The sequence below is a fragment of the Mesocricetus auratus genome, unplaced genomic scaffold (assembly GCF_017639785.1).
Source record: "Mesocricetus auratus isolate SY011 unplaced genomic scaffold, BCM_Maur_2.0 Super-Scaffold_100004, whole genome shotgun sequence".
In the NCBI taxonomy this organism is placed as follows: domain Eukaryota; kingdom Metazoa; phylum Chordata; class Mammalia; order Rodentia; family Cricetidae; genus Mesocricetus; species Mesocricetus auratus.
Window position 1 is genome coordinate 94564799 of NW_024429189.1, and position 16544 is coordinate 94581342.

General features: G+C 43.0%; 1 protein-coding gene across 3 annotated transcripts in view; it reads left to right on the plus strand.

Annotated features, from left to right (window-relative positions):
- The window catches only part of Acoxl (acyl-CoA oxidase like), a 317884-nt gene that overhangs the window by 204755 nt on the left and 96585 nt on the right, over positions 1-16544 (plus strand). For all 3 annotated transcript variants that reach the window (XM_040746264.1, XM_040746263.1, XM_040746265.1), the window contains exons 14-15: positions 5353-5462; positions 12510-12621. In XM_040746264.1, the coding sequence (XP_040602198.1) occupies positions 5353-5462; positions 12510-12621 (222 nt within the window). The remainder of the gene's footprint in view (positions 1-5352; positions 5463-12509; positions 12622-16544) is intronic.

Below are 16544 nucleotides of genomic sequence, written 5' to 3' on the forward strand. Positions count from 1 at the left end.
TCTCAGTAGCTGAGAGCTTCCATCACTAATCTTGGGGTCAATCTTGACTTCCTACTAAATTGGATTTAAGAAGCATCTGGAAGATTATCAAAACACACCTGGGTATGCCTATGAGGATTAATCTAGAGTGAAGACCCATTATCGAGGGGCCCAGATGGAATGACCAGGAGAAAGGAAAAGGTTAGGCAGTAAGCCTCTGCCTTCTGGCCACCAGGATGCCTGCAGCTCTGCTATGAAACTGTGAGCCCAAGTCGATCCTCCCTCTACATTGCTTTGTTGAATATTTGCCAGAGTGACAAGAAAGTCTGCTAACACCTGGACTCTCGCTGGGAGCCATCAGTAGCACAAAATAACCCATTTGAAAAGCATATTGATTTGTCTCATGACCTAGAAAAGGAGCAGAGACCCCCCAAGTGGGTTACCTGCTTCTGTGGTGCTAGCCACGGGGGCAGTTTTTCTTGGCGCTCTTAAATTTAGCAGGAAGAGGTTGATTATTATATCATTCTAATCTTATTCTAATTAGAGTGACTTAATATTCCCAGTTTAAGTCACTTAAATCAGCAGTGACAGAGTTAGAGGGTATTGCTGAGGGACCAGAGAGGAGGTGAGAGGAACCGGAGAAAGGAAGTGAAGGCAGGAAGGGAATTATGTGCTGATTCATTAAAGAGCGAACTTGAATCGAATGGCTTTTTGACTCCCCAGTCTGTTCCTTGTCTGCTGGTGAAGGACAAACACATCTGCCCTCCTGGAACCTATGTTCCAGGCAGCAGGGAGGAGACTACAGCATCTACCATGTGCTCTGTTCTGGGTGGCAGTAAATCCAAGGAAAACTGCAGTGAGCAGGAATCAGAAATAGCCATTGTTTAATAGCTGGAATGATGTTGCTTTGGGAACTGGAGAGAGATCAAGTTGGAACAATTATAAATTAAACAGAACAAAGCCTGTAAATATTCATCTTGATACAGTGATGGAACCTAGGCGTGGTTACTGGGTCATTTTAGTTCTACTTCCACTTGGAGTCAGTTTTCCCCTAACTGTTGGCAATGTTGGATTTTCATGCTTGCATTATATAGCTGTAGCTGTCATGAAAATGTTCATGTTACTTGACCCCATAATGCAGTAATTCCTAAGTCCTTTAGATTTAATGCATTATGCTCTGTATTTCCTTCTACCCCCTGTAGGGAAAAGGGGCCAGTCAAAGAAACACACCCTGAGCAGAGCCAAAGAAACACACTTTGGCCCTGCAACCAGAACTAAAGAAATGCACCCTGACCCTGAAACCAGTGCCAAAAGAACACACGTTTTCCCTGGAATCAGAGTCAGTGAAAGAAATGCATCCTAGCCCTAAAATTGGAGCCAAAAGGCTAAAAAGGACCAGAGAAAGAAACACACTTTGACCTTGAAACCAGAGCCGAATCTGACCCTAATCCTGTGCAGAAAACTAACCAATCCTTGAGCAGAGCTCTAGCCAATCTGAGCTCAGCACTAAAATCTGACCAATCCCCACCCTGGAAGCCCTATATAAACCCTGTGTTTGTTCAGCTTGTGGCTGTTCGTGCTACCCGGCTGTCCTCTGCCACAGGGCAGCCACCTTCCTGGATTCTTCCTTCTAGTAAACCCCTTCAATGAGCTTTGGGTGAAGATCTTCTTTTGCAGCAGCGACGGAGCATAGGTGACCCTGGGCAGAGCAGAGCAGAGAGAGCAGGGCTGTAACACTTGCCGGGAAACCTTCCCTTGGCAGAGCGGCTGAGTTGCCTGCTCTCTGCTCTCCTGGAGCAGAGCTGAACTCTAACAACTTCGCAGGAGAAACCTCCTGCCCAGCAAAACTGCTACACTGGGTTAACATCCCCAGCTGGAAGACCCTGTCCTGCAGGAGCAGAGCCTATACACTGGGGAAGCCTTTCCCTGAGGTAAGGTTGTAAGCTGCTAAGCTTACTGCAACCTGTGGTGGTCCTTGGCTCCCGAGCTCCAGGATACCTTTCCACCTGAGCTGTGTAACACTCAGTATCCTTGACTCCCGAGCTCCAGGATACCTTTCTACCTTAGCTGTGTAACACTCAGTATTCTGTGACTCCCGAGTGCCAGAATACCTGACCCATCCCGATCTGCCCTAGTCTGTCTAAAGATATAATTTATTTTTGAAGATATTTATTTATTTTTATTTTATGTGTATGAGTGTTTTGCCTGCATGTCTGTCTGTGCACCCATGAAGGCCAAAAGAGGGTGCCAAATCTCCTGGAACTGGAGCTACAGAAGGTTGTAGCCTGCTGTGTGGGTGCTGGGAATCAAACCTGTATCCTCTGGAAGCCAGTGCTCTTAACCTCTGAGCAGTCTCTCCGGCCCCTAAAGTTATTAATTTGAAGTTTCAAGACAATACTTCAAGGAACCAAACAAAAATGGCATGTCCTTGCACAACTCGACCTGATGAGGGGGATGTGTGTGAATAAAGAAATAACAGATACACAGACAGAAATCTTGGAGTGAACTGGACTCCCTGCTGGAAAAACTGCCCCAGGGAAACTCAGTGTGTCTATTGTACAGCTTTGAACAGGGAGGCAGGGCTATTGCAAACAAGCAGGAGTCTGGGTTTATTGTACACTGCTGGATTATGGAGATAGATTTGGCTAGTCTTGTAGAAGCTGTCTCTAAAGGAGAGCAGTGTTCTGCCCATAAACATGGTTGGGGGACCTTTGATGGCCATCAACAGTTGCACTCACACCCCAAGCAAAGACCTTTGTATTTTGCTGAGCCTTGCCCCGGCACAGAAGGTTTGACCATTTTCCTATGGATGTGAGGCTTTGTGGTCCTTGGCATGGTTGTGCCTATGTCAACAGCACACATTTATTCAGGACTTCACTCACTATTCTGCTTCCTGCAAGAAAATTTGAAGATTACAGGACAACTTGTAGCAACTGGTTCTCTCCTACCATGCAAAGAACTGAACTGAGGTCATCATGGTTGGCGGTGAGTGCTTTTACCCACTGAGCCATCGTGATGCCCTGAAATGAGTTATAATAAAGCAAATTTAAAAATCTCAGTAAGACACAGCAGTGTCTGACTCTCTACACAGCATTGCCTTGACAGCCTCAAATGCAGACGACAGCCCAGGCTCAAGCACCAGTTGTAGCTGGGAATATTGCAGAGTTCCATCAGTAGGGAAGGAGAGAGAGGCTGAGTGACTGTGTGCTGACCTAAAGCACCTCTCCCTTCACTTCATCACCGGGCAGCTTAGTCTTTCCAGAGTCTGGCACCAGAGAACCCAACAGCTTTGATGTCATTGAATTCTGGGCTCTCAACAGCCTACCAGCGATTGAGTGTGGCCCATGGTAGAGTGTTGCTGGCTGAGGTTGTCCCATGCACTGCACACCTGATATTATGCACCAGTGCTAGCAAAGTTCCCTCCAACAAGGAAAAAAATAAAAACAAGAAAAAAGTAGTAAGAGCTTTCAACATCTCTCCCATGAGAAGTAGTATGGCTCTCCCTAAAAGACCTGTGTTTACTTGCATGAGGATTTAGTCTCCATGATCAAAAAAGGAAAGTGGTATCTATCTATCTATCTATCTATCTATCTATCTATCTATCTATCTATCTCAATGTATTGATGGAAAGATTCAGTGGGCAAAACACCTGCTGGAGAGGCATGAAGGACCTGGGTTCAGATCCCCAGCATCCATGTAGAAGCTGAGTGTGACACTTGGGTAGTAGAGACAGGGGCTCCCTGCCAGTCAGCCTAGCCAAAATGGCAAGCTCCAGGTTCAATGAGGAATCCCCCCCCACACACAAAGCATTAGGGGTGGGGTAGGAAGCCTGACATTTACTTCTGGCCTCCATACTCATCAATGGGTGAGTGTACCTACTCACACATGTGCACTATACACACTACGCACACACACATACATACCACTGAAAAATAGCAAGCTTATTATGATACCATGCAACTAGAAGTGACCTAAATATCCTATTGAGTGGAAATGATTAATTAGTTATGATTTGTCTAAACAGTATTACACAGACATTAAGCAGATAAGTAGGTTCTGTGTCACAATGAGAATCGAAGTACTACTTACAATGCTGTTGTGAATGAAAACATATATCACATCCATATGACCCATGTAAAAGCATTTTGGAAATATGGGGCCTGGGCTACAGTCCTGGAATCAAGGTCACCAGCAGGCTGAGGCCAGAGGATTGTGGGTCTGGGACCAGCCTGAGAAACTTAGTGAGATTCTCCCTTGAATAAAAACCAAACTAAAATCATATATCGGGGTTGGGTTGCGGAGATGGCTCAATGGTAAAATGCTTGTCATAAATGCATGAGGACCTGAAATTTGATCTCCAAGACTCATGAAAAAAGCAAAGCACACACACACACACACTCAGAGAGATCGATCATGTGTGCTATGATGTTCTAAAATTGAAAGCTGAGAAAAGATGAGTCTGTGTGCCTTGTTGGCTTAGTGCCTTGACAACCATTTGTTAGTGTGTGACATGGTCACCATGCAGCCTGTGTTTAGGCAATGTGATTCATGGCTCAACTGGTTCTGCTTGGGCTCATTCTTCCTACAGCAGCTTGGTCAGTGGCAAGCTTGGCCAAGTTATGCTACTCACACATCTAGTGCTGGCTGTGCCCAGTCGGCTGAGCCTCTTTTGAGGTTGATCCACAGATATCTTTGAACAGGTCTGCAACAGTATTCAGTGTTTTGAAATAAAATTATAACTTTAAAGTCATAGGGGAGTTGATATTGATAAATTAATAGATATCGATAAACTGCTTTGTTTGCAGGTTGGTTTTTTTTGGAGGGGGAGGGATGGTTTGAGATAGGGCTTCTCTGTGTATCCTTGGCTGTCCTGGAGCTAGCTTCTGTAGACCAGGTTGGCCTTGAACTCATAGAGATTCACCTGCATCTGCCTCCTGAGTACTGGGATTAAAGGTGTGCGCCACCACCACCCAGTGTATTTTAATAGTAATCTCCAAAGGCTTAATCAACCAGAGAATGTCAAAGGCAGAAAATGGAAAGAGATGTCTGGGCCATTGGAAGCAAGCTGCTTTCACGTGATGCATCCACTAAGATGGCTGGCCCCAGGGCTAGTGTGAGAGGCTGCCAGAAGCAAAGGGAAGGAGAGCATTTCCTCAGAATTAGGACTCAACCGTGGGGAGGGATCAGAGTAGTCTGGTAAATGCCACATGTCTATCAGAGGATATGGAGGCCCACAGAAGGATGGGGTCTTGGATATCTTTCTTTCCGAGGAGTTTGCTAATGGTGAGTGGCCTTAATCTGACTGCATCATTTGAGGAGACTGATAGGTCTTACACTTGTGAGAATGGCTGATGCAGGATAAACTCTGTGCAGGTTGTGGCCCGGGAACTGCTGGCCCAGTACAACAAGAAGCATAAGAAGAATCCAGTCTTGGGGCTGATCCAGGGCTGGACTGCAACTGCTGGTGACAAGCTGAGAACCAGGTACACACTGCCCGAGAGGGCATCCTTACTTCCTTACGGGTTTACTCTGAGCCTGTTTAGGGCCTTGACGTGGGCCATCTTGCCCTTGCTTGACAAATTTAGTATCTGACGTTGCAAACGCAGTAGGGAATATGTAAAATCAGTGCTATGTGCCTACCACCCAACATAAGACCTAAAATGTTTCTGCCTCTACCCTTTCTCCCACGTTCCTTCATTAGTTATGCTGTGAGTTTAAAATCTTAAAACTTCATTCAACTCTCAGTCTTTGATTGATATTTAGGTTCTTCAATATTTTGACATTTTGTACAAATTGGCAAAACACTGTGCTTGTTTTTTTCTGATGAATTAGGGAAGGTGTTTTTTTGTTTGTTTGTTTGCTTGCTTGTTTGCTAGCTTATTTACTTGCTTTTCTGGGAAACATGGGGAGAGTCTTTGTGGGACTTTTCAACTTAGAGCAAAATGTAGAGTCTACAAAGTCACAGACATCCATAGAGTGAGTCCACCACCTCAGATGCAACTGAAGCTAACTCCATGCAATAAACTGACCTGTCCAGCACTCATGATGTTCTCTGGTGTTTAAAAAAATGAAGGGATATTGATCTCAGTCTTCTAAACTGATTTCATGGCTCATTGCTAACTTATAACCTGTTGTTTGAAAAACACTCCTCTAGGATATGTTACCCAAGAATGGAATTGTTCTGTGGTGGTGTGTGCCAATGTTAACTTTACTAGACCGTTCCAAATAGTTTTCATGCTACAACTGCTACCACCAGCTTGCATGAGTCTTCAGATTTGGCCTTCTCTGGACCACATTGTTATCTACAGTGTTCACATTTGAGAACCATGTTTTCAAGTAAAAATTTCACAACAACAAAAATCACATCATGTTTTGAGTAAGTTTGCGATTTTATATCAGGCTCACAAACATCTTAACTCTAGATCCAGAGAATCTGACACCCTCTTTTGCCCTTGTTGGGCACTGCACTCTCATGTGTATACACACACATAGACACACACACATACACATAATTAAAAATAAGAAAAATCTTTAAATACTATTAATAATATGAGTGTGCTGAAGGTCACTAAACTCTATGTGTAAAGTAAATCAGCAAATGTTGCTTATAGCACAAGTTGTCTTCTTACCTCTAGTACATAGACACATTCGCACACACATATGTATACATATGTAGACACAGGTACACATGTGCAAAGACACACACATAAACACATGCACACATGTGTACACATGCACACAATAGACACACATGCATACAGGCATATACTCATGAACAGGTGTACACACACACAAATAATAATAAGTATGATAAAATTTAAGAAAAGGATGCTGTTTTTGAGAGATACAATTCCCTTAAAATCTCCCTTTATTATTTTAGTGCACATTGGTTACTACCACATTATAAAAATTATCTATTTTTTGCATCTGTGGAAATTATGTGACATTTCTCCTTTATTCTCTTTATTTGATATTCCTTTGTAAAATGTCTTACATTTATTTAGTGTGTGTGTGTGTGTGTGTGTGTGTGTGTGTGTGTGTGTGTGAACATGCATGCCCAGAACACGTGTGGAGGTCAGAGGACAACTTGCAGGAGTCAGTTCTTGATGTCCGCCTATGACGTCTGGTAGCAGGTGCTTTTACCCACTGAACCATCTGTTGCTTCCCATTTTTACACTTCTTCGATTTAGACGTGTGTCATAGTTTTATTGTTGAAGTGTTTGGGGAGACCTGTTTATTTGGTTGGAAGAAGTCAGTAAGTGATTTTAAATGATCTGGGCTTAGGAGAATATTTAACCCTTGATTTACCCCAATGGTTTTAGGACTATTAAAGCTTTTTCTTCATGTGTCACCTTTGGTAAGTTCCATCATCAGCTATGTCCTCTCTGTCATTCCATGCTTGTCTATTGTGGTGTCTCTTTACTTTATTGCTGTTTTGTAGTGGGAACATCATGGAGTGTATGTCACAAATATGGACAGTATAGATCAGTGTTCAGTTTGGACTCTTGGTGAAATCACAGGACATGGTACCACCATGTGTGGAACAGGCCATCACTGATGGAATGTGGCACACCTTGTAATATTAAATATTTTAACAACTCTCTTTTACATTATATGCTAAAATAATGATAAACTGAGGAACAGTAAATACATAAAAGTCTAACATAGCTATTATTGCATAGCACTAAATCTTATACCTATTTGTTGATATACTTTTATAGGACTTCGCTGTGTTTTTATATGACTGTCAGGCAGCACAGTAAAGCTCTGCATAAACACACAGGTCCTGTGCTATTTTTTCCTTTCTTTCTTTTTTATTTTAAGATAGGGTTTCCTCTGTGCAGCTCTGGTTGTCCTGGAACATGCTCTGTAGACCAGGCTGGCCTTAAACTGAGAGAGTCACCTGCCTCTGCCTCCTGAGTGCTGGGATTAAAGTCATACACCACCATACCTGGCTCTTATGTTGTGATTTTATAATGGCCATGGCACCAATGGCAATGGTAAGTTTTCAGCTCCATTGTGAGCTTGTGGGATCGTTACCATATAGTCAGAACATCATGAACTAGAATTCACTGATGACATCACTCATTAATCATCTCGTTCCTGTGCATTTTAAAGTAAACTGCAGACATTAGCACACTTTGAAATAGCATTGTTTATTCAAGTTCAACCTGTGGGGATAATTCCCTTTGCTCTCATGTAGAAGTTTCTTATGATACCCCTCACATGTTTTAAATGTACACTTGTTGAGTTTTGGCAAATGCATACACATTATTCTGATATTTTTCCACCAAAGACTTGAGTTTCCCATTCTAGGATTTCATATAAATGGAACAAACCATCTATACTCTTTTGTAGCTGCCTCAATAATTCAATATAATGCTTTCTGAGATTTACTCATGGTGTCATATGTATTACTTCTTCCCTTTTTATTACTGAGTGGTATTTTATGGATATACTATGATTTGTTTTCCATTCTCTTGTAATGGATAGACACCTGGGATGTGTCTTGTTTTTCACTCAAATGAGAGGGCCAGCTATGAATATTCTTATATAAGTCTTTTTATGAACGTTGCTCTTGGTTTCTCTTGGGCATGTAGGAGACATGGAATTGCTGGTCATGGAGCATGTGCTTATTTTATGAGAAACCAAGAGAGATTTCTAGAGTGGGTTTGACCACTTGACATTTTCATGAGTAGGTGTAAGAATTCTGGCTTCTCTGTGTCCTTGGCAACATTTGACACAATATATTTAATTCTGGACAGACTGCTGGATGTAGTGTGCTGTTTCGCTCCAGTTCTTCTTTGCATTTCTCTAATGACCAATGATACACATTTGCATTCAATCTAGTTTTACTCCTGTAGTCATTCTGACTTCCTGTAAAACAGGCAGTTACCTGAGAGATCCCCTTTAGCAGTGGTCCAGGTTTCAAAACTTTCTAGTTTGGGTGACTTCCTTGGGTTCACAGGGGACACAGACATGTGGGTGAGGTCTTGCACACACAGTGTACAGCCTCAAGGGAATAGATATTGATCTGTGGTAAACAGCCCAAGATACAATGGCAGTTTCCAGCACAAATATTCACAGCTCCAGGTTTCATAGAGTAGCATCTAGGATGACTAAGACATGTTTTAAAGATAAACCATGTAAGTTCTTTATACCTTTTATGAGCTAGACTGAGTCTGGAACTCGGTTTTCTGCAGTGAGGTTCAGAATGAGCATCGATACATAATTGAAATTTCCCAGGAGCTGGGGTATAAACATCCCCCTCTGCCTTCTGTCTCCATGAAAGGCAACCGTTCAGTCAGCTCCTTGCCATTCTGTCTCCATGAAAGGCAACTGCTCAGTCAGCTCCTTGCCATTCTGGCTCATGAAGGGTGCTCTTCTGCTTAAAACGAACAGCAGCTGCTTAGGTTTTTAAGGGTTAGTTAGTGGGAATCTAACTTATTTGGGTCTTATAATCATTCTCTTTCCCAGGATGTAGCAAAAGGGGAGGTGAGCTATGGGAAAATGTTAGTATGAACTTCATACATACTGGTTAGTTCTTAGTCAACTTGAAATAACCTAGGTCATCTGGGAAGAGTGAAGCTCAGCTGAGAAAATGCCCTCATCAGATTGGCCCATGAGCAAGTCTGTGGGTGATTTTCATGACTGATGATTGAATGTGTGAGGGCCCATCCCTCCGGGAATGGTGCCACCCCTAGACATGTGGACTTGGGTTGTATGGAAAAGCAGTCTGAGCAAGCTAGGAGAAGCGAGCCAGTAAACAACGCTTCTTTGTGGCCTCCACTTCAGTTCCTGCCTCCAGGTCCTTACCTTGAGTTCTTGCCCTGACTGCCTTCAGTGATGGGGTGTGACCAAGGAATATAAGCCAAATAAATCCCACCCCAAAACAAAGTTGGCTTTGGTCAGTGTTTTATCACAGCAATAGAGAGGCAAGCTGGAACACATCTGTCTTTTGTTGTTGTTTTGTTCTCTCTCTCTCTCTCTCTCTCTCTCTCTCTCTCTCTCTCTCTCTCTCTCTCTCTCTCTGTGTGTGTGTGTGTGTGTGTTGTGACAGGGTTTCTCTGTAGTTTTGGACCCAGTCCTGGAACTAGCTCTTGTAGACCAGGCTGGTCTCGAACGCATAGAGATCCTCCTGCCTCTGCCTCTACCTCCCAAGTACTGGGATTAAAGGCGCATGCCACCACTGCCCAACACATCTTTAAAAAATACATTTAATTATTTGCTTGGGTGGGTATGTGTGCACATGTCACTGCATTGTGTAGAGGTCAGAGGACACTTACAGGAGTCTGATCTCTCATTCCAACATGTGGGTCCCAGGGATTGAACTTGGGTCCTCAGGTTTAATGGCCAGTGCCTTTACTTGTGGAGCCACCCCTGTACCTTATGATCTAGGTTACTGGGAGGTTCACAGAGAAGAAACACAAAATCAGACCAAGTCAGACTTGTGTGAGGAAAACCCCAAGGTGGGGCCATATTGACTATGGGCCTCTAAATCTTCTGATGCCCATGCTTCAGTTTCCCCACTAGCAAATGAGGAAGGCATCAATGGTTACCTTGTAATGTCAGTTTTCTCTGGCCCGGCTAGGTTCCACCGCCCTTCTCTGCCCCAAAGAAACACTCAGACGCTATATTAGTTGTAAACTGTTGGCTGGCGACTTGGGCTTCTTATTCTTAACCCATAATTACTAATCTATGTATTTCCTTGTGGTCTTATCTTATCAGAGAAAAAGTCTGGGTCTCTTACTCCTTTGGGATCTATATTGCATCCACTCAGCATCTCTGCAGAGAAGAAAAGGGGAGAGCTATTTCCTGCTTGTCCCTGCTTATATACTGATTGTGTCCTGCTATGTCACTTCCTGGATCACATTGCAACTTCTCTTTACTACATTTCCCAGAATCCACCTCGACTCCTGGTCTCACCTATCTTGCTTCCCTATTAGCCAACAGTGCTTTACTCAACAGCCAATAAGATAAACATGTGCAGAAGACTTCCCCCATCATTACCTCATAAGGGGAAAACATGGTCTATTTACCCTGGGCTTGCCTGCAGCCCTGTGGGATGCTTATTAGCTCTTGCATTGGAATACCCCAAAATAAAATCCACCAAGTCTACAAGGTGTTCTCTCTGTGTGACATCCAGCAGGTGACTACAGCCTTCTGAGCTTCAGTTTCCTGAACAATACATTAATTATGGCACTATCTGCATGCTAGATAATAATAACTCGATATAGATAATTCTCAATAAGAACTCAATACTAGGTAATAATTACTCAAAAATACTGAATGTTGTTATCAGCCTCACTTGACGGAAGTTATATAACTGTTGATAAAGAAAGGCTACAGTGAAAATATGGACCCTTACTTAAGATGCCACGGTCAATAGGAAAAGCAGGATGCCATGTTACTTCTACATCACAAGGGTAAATATGTAGAATAAACCAGAGCCACGTGCTCACCAGGAAGTACTGACAAGAAGCTTGTGTGTGCCAATGGGAGGTGGGGTGGGTGCATGCTCATAATGCCTTCCTATAGGACAAAAGTGCCTTTTGGCTCTTAAATATATATGGCTATTGTTAGTATTTAGGCATTTGTACTGGCCTGCCTTTGGAGTTCTGACAGGATACACCATCAGCTGTAGCCACTAAGTGCACCACCTGTGCCTATTCACTATCTTCCCTTTTAAAAGGGCCTTGCCCACATCCTGTCCTTCTGTTTCTCTCTTGTTCTCTCCCTCTCTCTGTCTGTCTATTCCTCTCTCTCTTTGCCCCTCTCTCTCTGCCTCTGTTTCCTCTTTCCCCACTGCTCCTGTCCCCAGAGGCTGGACTCCCCCATCCCCTTTCCCTTTTTTATGATCCTTTTCCCTTAATTAAAAAAAAATGGGATTGGTATGTAAAATAAGATTATTTTTAACTTTAAAAATTTAAGTAATAATAAAAAAGAAAAATGAAGAAAACCTCTGTTTGAACTCTGTTGCATGGTGTTTTCTCTCTTGAGCTGCTTTTTAAAAATTACAACAGTTATGATAGTAATAATGACTCTCATCACTAGTGTGTGTACATGTGCCAACAGTATAAGTGTGGAGGAATGGACAACTTTGGGGAGTTCATTTTCTTCTTACACTATGGAATCCAAGGATTGAATTCAAGTCATTAGGTTTGTGTGACAAGTGTTTTACTCACTGAAGCATGCTTGGCTCTTTTATTTTCTTTAAATATTTTAAAAAATTATCTGTATATGCATGCGTGTCTGTGTGTGCATTATGCCTGTGAATGTGGGTGCCTACAGAGGCCAGAGGCATTGGCTCATTTGGAGCTGGAGGCACAGGCAGTTGTTAGCCACCTAATGTAAGTGCTAGGAACTGAACTCAGGTCCCTGTAAGAGCAGTGTGTGCTCGTAACCACTGCTGAGCCATCTCTCCAGCTCTCACTAGCCCTAATAGCTCATTCCTGTGGGAGGGGCTCTTTAAAGTGAATTTTTTTTGAAAGGCCAAACTAACAACAGTGGTCTCTGCATTTCCTCTCCAGTTTCCCGGCGTTTAACACTGACATGGTGGGCCACCTCGCCTTTCTCCTGAAAGCAGTGAATTTTCGAGAAAGGGTTCTTCAGCGGAGTCTGGTGTCCAGACTTCACTATAAGGTAAAAATACTGTTAGATTTTTTTCCCTTTTGATGAATGTGCAAGGCATAGCTGAACTCCATACTAAATTTAGTGGGGGATGAATCTATACACTCAGAAGCTTGGGAAGTGGTCAATGCTCTACAGGTTGTCTTACAGGGCAGCCTTGCCTGCTCCTGAAGCACGATACTGCTGTTTAACCCTTTGTGTCCTGTTCTAGAGCCCTACCTGTGAGCATCATTTGGCACCATGGCTGGTGCAGAGTGTAGTGATTTTCACTGGAAATTAAAAAAAAAAACCACTCTTCAGATGTAGAACAAATACATTGTCTGGAGAAAATATGTATATTGAACATATGGAAATTTAGCGTTGTGTTCGTCTGAGGTACATTGTGTTTCCTGTTAATAAATCTATGGATTTCTGTGAAAACATAATATAAGATGTGGGGAGATGGCTCCGTTCTTAAAGTGGTTACCACAAAGCATGAGGACCTAAGTTTGTGTGTCAGCACCACCCCCACTCATGTGCACACACAAAGCTGAGTGTGATAGCACACGCCTGTAATTCCAGGTCTGGAGAGGTGGGAACAAGAGTTTCCCTGGGGTTTGCTGGACAGCCTATATAGTCAGTGAATTCCATGTTCAGCGAGAGACCCTGTCTCAAAAGTAGAGAATGGAAAGAGAAGGGATTAGTGGTAGCACCTCATGTTGATTTCTGGTCTCCACGTGCATGTGTACATGTATTCATGGGCATCTACTAACCCATACAGAACTACATACAGGTACCCACATACATATGCATATGCAAAAAATACAGACCATCATTGACAGATATCAAGAAGGGATAGCCATCGTAACAGTGCCGGTGGAGTTGGTTAGATGAAACACTCCAGCTCTGTATGCTTCATCATTTGGTCCAAAGCAATTGGTCAACAAGATCCCAGAAAGTTTCATTCATCCACTTTTGATCTTGAGTCAGTGCTCAGGGCTGAAGAACCAACCAGGATACAGAGAGCGACTCTTCTGCTCTACTGAAAGTAGGTGCTAAAAGGACCAGAACTGAGTCCCTGGAGCTCTCTTTCAATCCACCTCTTTTCATGTCAGTTACACAGTGGTGTTGCCTAGTTCAACACAAAGGAGATGGGAATGAAGAGGTGCAGTGCATATAAAGACAGGCATTGTCTCAGAAGATGCCGAAGGCAGAAGAGTACTGGAAACACATAAGCAGTTAGGACTCACACTTAGGGAACAGAGCCACACTGGGTAAGAACTTGTAGGGAGCTGGGCTCTGGGTTGAGAACAGTCAGTCTCTCTGGCAGAGATAAGAGGTGACGCTCTGCCAGACCACAGTGGCACAATCACATGGTTTACATCACTCCACACATCCGGCCTTTTCATAATGGAAACAGCTGCAGAGAGGGAAATCTATACCCCGGGCAAAGATGCAGCATGAAGAATGGGGACAATGCAACCTGCAAACCATTTTTGGACACTATAGAAGAGAAGGGTGAAGATGAAATTACAAGAGAGGAAAAAATGATCAAATTCAACTGGTGGGAAATCCCAAAATGCCAGAACAAAGGGAGCCACAGTAGTGATCGTAGACACAATGGAACAATGCTTCCATTGCATTTAAAAATGTGTTCGTGGGTGGAAAGCCTGTGTTATAGTCTGTATGTTAGTTGCTTTTCTAACTGCTATAGCAAATGGCAAAAATAGCATAAAGAAGGGTTAGTTTTGGCTTCCAGTTTGAGGGTGCTTATCCTGAGGCAGATAGTCACCTGTGTCTGTAGTGAATGCTTGGCTCTGTATTCAGCCCAGGACCCAGCTCTTGTGATCATACTGCCGGCATCCAGGGTAGACCTTCCTAGAAATACCCTCCTAGACACACATGCAGGTGTGTTTTCATGGTGATTCTGCCACTCTTAATTCTATTCCCCACATAGTATAGGTGCTAAGCGTTCAGAAATATTTTCTCTTTACAATTGTTCTCTGCCAGAGGAGGAGTAATCATTTTCATTAGTGTCTATTCTGACTTTGAGAGAAAAAAAAACTTTCACACCTGCGAGTGTGTTTTCCAAACATCAAATAAACACTAGGCAAAGGATGCGCTGAAAAAAATGGAAAGGGCTTTAGAACGCGACAGTTAACATTCTCTGCTGCCAAACTTCAGTGTCCTCTTCTGTAATTTGGAGTAATGAGGCTGAGTCCAATGCAAATGTGCTGCATGGCTAGAATATGACTGGATATGTAAAGCAGCCGTGGAGGCTCTAACTCTTGCATTTATGTTAATTACCTAAGTTTCTACCATCCAAGTAACCTGTTTATAGACAATATGATTAAATATTCATAGCACACAGACAGTTTCAAGGGCTAGTCAGGAAAAAAGACGGTGAAGATTATCAAGGAGGCTTCTTCCTTGGGGAAAGTCGACATCTAGTTTTAGCCCGAGGCAAGATTAAGACAAAACCTATAAGGTTAGTAGAAAGAATATGAACATCTCTTATTTTAGTTTGTATTTTTCACTCCTTAGTGGGCTACAGGTAGGCTTGTGTTTGCTTCATAAATTAATTGTATGTTGTAATAAAATGATTCTTATCAGCAGTTTGAACATCCAACCTAAGCAAAAGTTGGCCAATAGTCTTTGACTAGTGGTCAAAAAAGGGAAAGTTCATCTAGCATCATCCATAATTGTCCTGAACACAACTGTAATACTTGGCTCAGAGCTTTCAGATGAAAAGGCAAAACCATGAGGGCTTCAGGATCTCTGTGACTTCCTAGTTGTTTGGTAAAATTAGACTTTTTTTCCAAATACACAATCCATTATAGGCATGGTTAGCCAACCTTCTCAGTGCATTTGATAGCCACTCTGCCCTCCCACCCTGCAGTGACCAGGGGGGTCCCACAACAGAACCAGCCTTTGCAATCATTTGACAATGTGTTTCCCTGCCTGGAGTAGTCAGGTTTTCAATCAAAAGGAGTCCCAGGGAAGCCTTTGCTTTGCTGGTAGCCTTGGAGAGTACTTAGCCCCTGAGCTCCAGTGGGGGCTCATTTCTCCAGTTTTACAAACTTGTATTGCAAGAGTCATTCATAGTTTCTGCCTCGGTCCCCACTGGTGAGAGAAAATGCAAGTCATTGAGCAATGGCTTGTCACATTGTGAATACTGCATCACAAAAAGCTGCCATTCTGCGGGGAAACTCTGTAGACAAGAAGATCGGGAACTGGTATGTTTGAAAACAACGACTTTACTTATAAATGTGCATGACAAAAGCTGGATGGGTAGTGAGGTGAGAATGTAAGTAAGTGACTAGTCCAGGCCAGACTAGAGAAGGTTCGTGGTCTGCCTCCCATCACTCGCAGCCTTCTCTCACATTAGCTGTACCTCTACTTTATTGTTTGTCATTTCTTTAGTTTTTGAACATCTCATGCATATATATTTACAATATTTCTAACCATCCTTTCCTACCTCTAACTCCAACCTTTCCCCTTCCTCTTATATCCATGACTTCTACAACTGTTGTTGCATACATGTAACGATACACTTAGTGTTTAGTGCTGACTACTGGGAACCAGTTAACCTATCAGATAACATGTACTGGAGAAAACCAGTTCTCTCTCTCAGAAGCTATTGAAAGCCTGGAGCTCTTCACCCAGGGGTGGGAATCTCTCCCATTCCCGTTGTCATTAGACAGGGCTTGTTTAGGCCACAGTACATTAAGATTTCATGGGTGCATCATCCTGTCAAGTTTAGAACACCCCATCTTTTAGCAGAACTGGTCCTCTGCATCTTACAATCTTTGTGGCCTCTCTGTCACTATGTTCCCCAAAACTCAGGTGTAGAGGTTGTGTTATATGTGTACCAAGTGGGGCTGGATATCCCTGTCACTTATTCTCCCCATTTTGACCAATTGTGGATCTCTGTAATCACCTCCATTTGTGGCAAA